The following is a 7,625-nucleotide window of genomic DNA, read 5'->3' as shown; positions in this document are numbered from 1 at the left end:
GAAGGTTCGGGTTTTCATGTTTGGATTTTTGAAAGCATAACACAACCCATAATAAGTACCTGTCAGTGTGACATAGCATCTGGGGACTTTCTCCTATATCTACTTCTGCCCATAGGGTGCTGCCGTCGGGCTCTGGATCCGCCCACTACAGCCTTCAGCCAGCCCTCCCATGGGAGGAGGAATTGCTCTCTTAATGAGCCAGTTCCTGACCCTTTTGCACCTGACTGCTGTGCAGTGGGCCATTGTCACCGTGCTCCTGGACATAATCCCCCCTTGCCTGCCCAGGGTTTTTGCCCCTGTCCCTGTGGGGAGCCACCCCAAGGTCAGCCCACTGCAAACCCTCTGATCTGGCTCCATGTCCACACAGCTGCCTGGGAAAGGCAGGCCAGAGTACCCTCTGGGTGCAGCCACACCTGCTCTTCCTGACATAGATGGGTAGCGTGAGTTCTGTGATCAGGTGAAATCGCACTCAGATCTGACATGGTAGAGGAAACAAGTGGATTAGCAAAGTCTACAAACATGCAGAGGTTTAGAATTCATTGATACCAACAGCATCATCAGTGAGAAGCCATCATAAAAGACCTTTTTTCATCAAATTCACTTTATTATATTAATTTTGCACAGTAAAAGAATATGGGATGCAGACTTGTCTAAATTCTCTTACTGATTCTCTTGAAGACAATGTCACCCAGTGTCATGATCTGAAGGACAGAAAAGAAATCATGGAATAGTCACTTGACATGAAATAGTAAAAATAAATAATGAAGGCCCCCCACATAGCTGCAGATATGGTAATACAGGAAATTACTCCATGCCACTGGACAGAGTGGCATGCACATGCATTGCAACACTCCGGAGGCTGAAGCAGGAGGATGACCATGCATTTGAAGACAATCTGAGTGACATAGTGAGTTTAAGGCCAGAAAGTACTACCTACCATGATTTTGCCCAGAGAGAGAAAGAGACAGAGAGAGAGAGATTACCTCCAATGCTCCTCTGTTTCTCTGTTTTCTATAAAACCAGGTAAAGGACTAGAATTTTTTTTTTTACTGAAATATTATGCAAGTCTGTGTCACTCCACTAATTCTGTGCAGAGTTGCATTGCCATTTCTTTTCTACATCAAGTCCTATCAAAACAAAATCACTCAGACTTGATCAATCCAATTCAATCTTGCAGTTTTATTGAACACATGCTGTATATCAAAACCACACTGAGCACCCAGGACACATGTGCATGGAATAGCAAGCAGATGGCCTGGGACCTCATGGGCACTGCCCAATTTCCCTCCCAAAGCTGTGAGTAAAGCAGGCAAAAACCTGGGAACATCAGCTTTGGAGTCCCAGAAGGATGCTCCTTCCATCACTCCATCACTTGATTCTCTTAACAAATTTTTCTTTTTTTTTTTTTGGTACCAGGGATCAAAGTCACAACCTTGCACTTGCAAGGCAGGCACCTATGCTGCTGAGCTAAATCCTCAGCCTATCACCTGGTTCTCTTGAGCAACACAGCTGCAGTGACACAGCCTGTCATCAGTGTGACAAAGGAACCCCTTAGCCTCAGCAGCAATGAGGTGGCTGCTCAGGGCAAACAGGAGCCTTGGTTCTACCACTTGTCAGTCAGATAGATGACCTTGGATAGCTGACCTGACTACTGAAACTGTGGCCTTCTCCCTCACAGGAGACAGGAGGACGGGGCAAGATGGAGCTACCAAAGGGTGTTGGCCAGGTCTCATCCCGGACAGCTCATCTCCTGTCCCCTGTCCTGCTGGGAAGGCCCAGTGTGGGCACAGGGACTGCGCATTTCACGGTTGATGCTCACGGTGTCCCTGGCTGAGGGATGCTGACATGTGAACCTGGGGACCACAGCCTCCTGGGCTGGTTCTGCCTTCTGTGATTTACTAAAGCAAACTTTGGGAGTCAAGAAGAGCAAGGGGGACACAACTGCAGGAGAAATTCTGCAGACTGACTCTGAAACTAGGGATAGGATGTGAGGATTAGTAGACTGACTGTTAAGCAACAAAGCATGACTCTAGACAACAAAGCATTAGGAGTGGTGTGTTTAGGAGAGATGACTCCAAGGAAGGGAAGAGAACACAGCTCAGGCAAGGACAGGGAGGTGGCGCATGAAACAACCAAGCGCTGAGGACCCCTGCAGACCTGGAGTGCGACACTCACAGCGGCCGTGCATTTGCCACGAATGTGATCCTTATGATGCCAGATAGACACAGGCATTCGTTAGACCCCCGGGGCATGAAGGGCAGCCGGGGCCCTGTGGCCTGTTGGTTAGTGCCAAGGCAGAAGGAAGGGCTGTGGCCATTAATTGGGCGACAGCATAGAAGCAAGAAAGAGCCTGATGTTCTGGCCTAACACAGCCTCCCTGTGAGGGGCGCTGTGGCTGTGTCTGTCAGAAGAGGAGCTGTGAGCAGTGAGCCCGCAGGAGGGCACTGAATGGGTTCCTGCAGGTGCGATGGATTCAGCTCAATACTCTGAGCCTTGTCCTGCTGCAGACAGAACCCGTGAGCTGTGCTGGTCACTCTGCATGACCCTGTGCCTTTCCTGCCAAACCCTATATGGCATTAGGGAAGGGGAGGGGAGATGGGGTGGGCAGTGGGGAGGGAAAGAAGGAGGGGCTGGCAGGGAAGGACAGGCTGAGTGAGGTAGGGACACCAGTAGGGTTGACACCTGCTCACATGGTGGCTTTGGTGAGTTAGAAAAGGGTACTCCTTGAGCCAGGCATGGCGGTACATGCCTGTAATACCAGCATTTGGGAGGCTGAGGCAGGAGGATCGCTGTGAGTTCAAGACCTGCTTGGGCTACAAAGTGAGTTCAAGGCCAGCCTGAACTTCATAACAAGACCCTGTCTGAAAAAGACCAAAAAAGGAAAAGAAAGAAAGGAAGGAAAGAAGAAAAGAAAAGAGCGTCCCATCTTCAAGATCCTTCTCTTCTGTCCCACAGTAAGTGGTCCATGGTGCTGGCCTGTTTGGTCAGAACAGGATTGCTACAAAGCGGTGGACACGCATGGGAAAAGCACAGTGAACATTTACACTAAGCAGATGATTGTCAGCATAAAGCACCTTGGCCTGAATGCCTCGGGAGAACTTGCCCCATTCCTGCCACCTTCCGAAGCAGTTCGGGTGTCTTCTTTTGCTGTCTTTAGCGAAATGGTCATGACTGCTTGCGTGCCCCAAATGACTCCAAGAAGTTGGCCTTCATGCTCATTTCGAGTTTGGCCAAGAGCCAGAAGCCCCCGGGGCACGAGTGTCAATGAGCCAGTAGGATGAGCCCACAGCACTGCTCCAGGCCTGCACCCCCTGGCTGGCACTGGGCAGAAGTATTCATTGTATTTTTGCCGACACTGCACACAGATGCTCACAGAAGCAGCTTCCAGACCTGCTCCCGAAGATGGCAAGGCCCTGGGCTGAGTCTGTCTGAGGGGAGATGGAGCATCTGGAGGGGGGACCATGGCACTGTGTCTTCACTGCGATACATCTGTGAGAAGTGTGAACCTGCACCGTGATTGCAGGCCTCACCCTCTAACTGCAGAACCCACATAGTCTGTGGTGTGAGGCTGAGTCTGTTCCCTGGGAACAGCTTGGGTGGCAGCCCCGAGAGACCAGTCCATCTCAGAGGAACCTGGCCCTGCCATTCCATGACTGTTTTTGCCTCAGTTTCCCCTTTAGAAAAATGCAGTTGGGAAGCTTAGAGATGCTGTGTAAACTACCTGCTATGCAAGAAAGCTCAGGGAAATGGTGGAAGATATAGAAAGGTACAGAATTCGGGGCTCAGGGGATAAAGTTAGACTTGGGGTGAGGAGTGCAGCTGCCCCTCACCCTTCACCTCCTCCTCCCTCAGCACCCAGAGTCACTTATGCTGGTCAGGGTGTCCCCATTGATTTCAATCACGGTCTTGATGTTTTTCAAAGTTGTCACCAGCTTGTTGGCTCCTTCCATGGTAACCACTGCCTGTCGGGGACAGAGAGGCCTATAAGGCAGAGTCTGTGGAGAGCGAGACCCTCGCTAATGATTGGTTCCCCTGTGCAGGTGGCAGCTGATGACAGCAATCACTGTCTGGTCCCTGTGCTCCTGACCCTGCATGTTGGCAGAGGAGAGGAGCATGGAAGACAGATGGAAAACATCAGGACATCTCTGTCAGACTTCAGTTTATGCTGTGTGATCTAGAAAAGAGCACAGGACAGCCGAGCGGTCCCAGGACAAATGCTGGAACACAAGCACTGAGGTCTCAGCTCTCCAAGCCAGTGGAGGGAGGTGGCATCTGAATTCAGGGCCTGCACACATATTGCTCTGGTCTGTGTGGGTCCTCCGGGAACACCTGTCATCCCTGCTGTGCTCTCCTCTCCAGCCTGGGCCACCCAGGAGGAGGAAGCACAGAAACACGACCAGGAGCACAGGACCCTGCTGAGCTTGAAAATTCCCCTCCATGGACACTTGGAGAAGGCCCATGATAGAAACATGATGGCCTGTCCCTTCCCACAGACACAACCCAGGAAGTCCTGAAATGTGCTCCGGTCTTCAGTGTGACATCTACAGAGGAGAAATCAAGAGCTGTAGGGAGAGGTGGGGACAGCACGCTGAGCCCAGTGCACAGAGTCATCTGGGGAGCAGAGAAGGTGGCTGCTTAATGGTGCCAGCTGCCCTGGGATGTGTGGTGTGTCATGCGAGGAGCAGATACCCAGGTCCTGGCTTTCAGGCTATGAGGTCTCAGTTCTGTGGAGACGGAGCTGCTCTGCACCCTGCCACCAGGTTAGCAGGCTGTCTTCTCCCTCTGCACAGTAGAAGTAGCAAAGTCTATCAGTTTAGTGAGCACCCCGTGTTTTCGTCTGAGTTGACGCTGAGATTCTGGTGTTACCATCACCTCTTTAAGACATCTTTCCCTGTTACCAGCAGCACTGGGCTCAACTGAGGCCAACGTGATTTCACCTGGGTTTGGGCTTTCACTGACTCCTACTAACCCCATTGCTAGACCCTGTTCAGGAGACTTTGAAAGCCAGGAATCTGAAACTGAGAAAACCCAAGACTTGGAATTTTGCTTTTTGCCTGGTTCCCTCCCATACTGCATACAGGACAGTTTAGGCTTGAGATCCACAACCACAATACCGCCAGGAAGGCCCGAGGTAAATAAAAACAGCTTCCCTACAAGTTCTCTGCTTCTCCACCCAAGAGGTAGCTCAGAGGTGGGGTACTCAGAATGGGAGATGTGAGACCCAGGAAATATTCCAGAAGCAGAGGAAGGGCTCCTCTTACCTTGACCTTCTCCCCAGTCATGGTCTCCATCTCACACTCCTCCCCCACGGTGAACTCATTCATGATCACATTTGTCCCCATGCTGCTTTTGAGCTTGAAGTGCTTCCCGTTCTGCACGATTTCTGATGTCCCCTTGAGGTCCTTCCCCTTCTGGATGAGGTCGTCAGCCATCCCTGACGGAAACCATCTGAGGTTTAGGAACAGCAGGGCTGGGGTCACAAGTTTAAGGCAGACAAGAGAAACTGTGACATGGACAGGAGGAGGTGACAGGCACTGGGGAACTGTGAGCAGCAAAGGCTGTCACCTGGGATAGAGATGGAGAGCGGCCTGGCCTGGCTGCTGCAGCCTTGAGCCTTTCTTCCCTGTGGGCTTGCTCTCGCTCGCTCTCTCTCTCTCTCTCTCTCTCTCTCTCTCTCTCTCTCCTCTCCCTCACTCCTCCTCTGGCAGCTTTGCTATAAGATTTAAAACATGTCACCTTCCATGCTTAGGGGGACCAGAGAGTTTCTTCTCAAACCAGATCACTCCTCAAGTGACAGGAGGAGCTACTAATAACTAAGACAGGCCACCATGCTGAAAATGGGGCTCTACAAGGCAAACATGGACTCTGGGAGTCTCCTGAGATGTCCTGACAGCAGGAGTGATGCATCCTTTGCGCAGGTAAAGGAATAAAGACACAGACATTGTTGAGATCCCTACAGAGGGTGACCTCAGTCAGGCTTAGTGGCCACACCTGCAATCCCAGCATCAGGATGATGAGATGTGAGTCTTATGAGTTTGAGTCTAGAAATATCCAGGCCAGTTTGAACTCATATCAGGACCCCATCTCAAAAAAAAAAAAAAAAATCAGGAAGAGATCTAAGTGCTCAGGCATCTTGAAGGTCCCCTTCCCCTGCCCAGGCTGTTTCCTTCCTCTTCTGCCTCTCCTCTCCTGCCCTGACCACACTGCATGCAGCTTCTGCTCACAGGGCTCCCCCTACCTGAAACACTGTCCCCTCCCCAGTCCCCTAGGGGGCACCTGCTCATCTTCCCAGCCTCCCCTTCACCACCCCCCATTCCTCCCTCCACACCCCTGCCCTGTGGGAGACAGGGGGTTAAAGCCAGGTCCCTGGGAAGCAGCGCCTGCTTCCAGTCCCTTCCCAGACACTTCCCATCATGTGACCCAAGTTCAGGCCAGCTTACCTTTCTCAAGCTGGGTTGTAAAGTGGGAAAGTAATTGTACCCAACTCAGAGCTCTTGGTGAGGATTAAATGGGGCACTGCACAGGAAATGCTCAGCCCAGTGCCTGGTACAGAGCCACCCCTCCTACATGTTAGGGATATTGGTCGCCTTTATTTCCTGTCTTCTCTCCCTAAATGCTGACCATGGAAATGTGGCTCTTCGTCTGGCATCTTAGTGCTATGCATCCAGCAGAGCGCTTGATTGTGGCTGTCTTTGAATCAGCATTTATTTGTTAGGAGACTAAGTGAACGCACCCATGCGTGTATGAATGAGTGAACAGGACCTCACAGTGAAGTACCAGTGATGCTGGCTGTCGGCTTTGAGCCAGATCTCACCTAGTTAAACTCTCTTTCCATTTGCCTTGGGGTGCCCTTGTCCAGTAAGTGACAGCACATCCCATCCCAACATCTGACACTGATTTGCCACTGCCTGTGAGGTCAGGTCTTCATGGCAGTGACCCATGGCCTTGGTGGCCTGTGCAGCACTCACCCACTGCCTTCATGAAGGCCTCGAAGTTTTCCTGGCTCTGCAGTTGGTACTTGCCGGTGAAGCTCATGGTGGCAATGAGACTCCCTCTCCACAGCTAACCCAGCTCAGTAGGACGGGCTGCCCACTGGGCTTCTTACTCTCCAAATGCAAACCATAGGTCACGACTCTAGCTTTTTATAGCTAGGTTCAAACATTAACTCTCAAGGCAATGGTCAACAGTAGACAGCAAGGCCCAGCAGAGGTTTGCTCTAATTCAGTAAACATTCATGAATGGTTAACACGCAGAGTCCCAGGGCCCTCTGGCATTCAGGGTGACATCCTATCACTTTCATGAACAGTGTGTGTGCATCAGATGTGTGTGTGTGTGTGTGTGTGTGTGTGTGTGCAATATGCACCTAGAAAGTATGACCAAAATAGACAAAGTTTAAATTTTTTAGTCTATTAAATAAAGGACATATGGTCACTAACTCCCTTCAGAGTAGTCCCCCTCTCTAAAACACACTTGCTCTATCCTTCTCGCCTCTTCTTGAAGCAGGTCTGGAACTCTTCTTCTGTAAGAGGGTCTTCATGAAGTGTAACTTTAAAAAATACAGTGACTGCTGCTCCCAAATGGCAAAGCAGGCTCTTAAATCATTACAGTATGGCCTCATCCCCTTA

General features: G+C 50.9%; 1 protein-coding gene across 2 annotated transcripts; it reads right to left on the bottom strand.

The window, feature by feature from the left end:
* Nucleotides 1-579: 579 nt before the first annotated feature.
* On the bottom strand, nucleotides 580-7,171 carry LOC100725733 (fatty acid-binding protein, liver-like). 2 transcript variants are annotated; one of them, XM_063229694.1, is made up of 4 exons: nucleotides 6,969-7,171; nucleotides 5,262-5,434; nucleotides 3,831-3,962; nucleotides 580-701 (listed from the first exon to the last, which is right to left on the bottom strand). In XM_063229694.1, exons 1-3 carry the CDS (start codon nucleotides 7,033-7,035, stop codon nucleotides 3,849-3,851), a joined length of 354 nt encoding a protein of 117 aa, XP_063085764.1. In that variant the 5' UTR covers nucleotides 7,036-7,171; the 3' UTR covers nucleotides 580-701; nucleotides 3,831-3,848. The 2 variants fall into 2 exon arrangements, with proteins under 2 accessions (XP_063085764.1, XP_063085766.1); XM_063229696.1 differs by lacking the exon at nucleotides 3,831-3,962.
* Between the last annotated feature and the right edge of the window lie 454 nt (nucleotides 7,172-7,625).

Source organism: Cavia porcellus, unplaced genomic scaffold (assembly GCF_034190915.1).
Source record: "Cavia porcellus strain 051 isolate PalLab524CR breed Dunkin Hartley unplaced genomic scaffold, mCavPor4.1 scaffold_18, whole genome shotgun sequence".
NCBI lineage: Eukaryota > Metazoa > Chordata > Mammalia > Rodentia > Caviidae > Cavia > Cavia porcellus.
This window is presented reverse-complemented; position numbering and strand designations above follow the sequence as displayed.

Excerpts from the sequence above, each read along its gene's own strand:
- LOC100725733 (XM_063229694.1), bottom strand. The coding sequence starts at position 7,035 with ATGAGCTTCACCGGCAAGTACCAACTGCAGAGCCAGGAAAACTTCGAG. Across the intron at positions 5,435-6,968 it reads GGCCTTCATGAAGGCAGTGG|GGATGGCTGACGACCTCATC; the intron begins GTGAGTGCTGCA and ends GGTTTCCGTCAG. Across the intron at positions 3,963-5,261 it reads TGACTGGGGAGAAGGTCAAG|GCAGTGGTTACCATGGAAGG; the intron begins GTAAGAGGAGCC and ends TGTCCCCGACAG.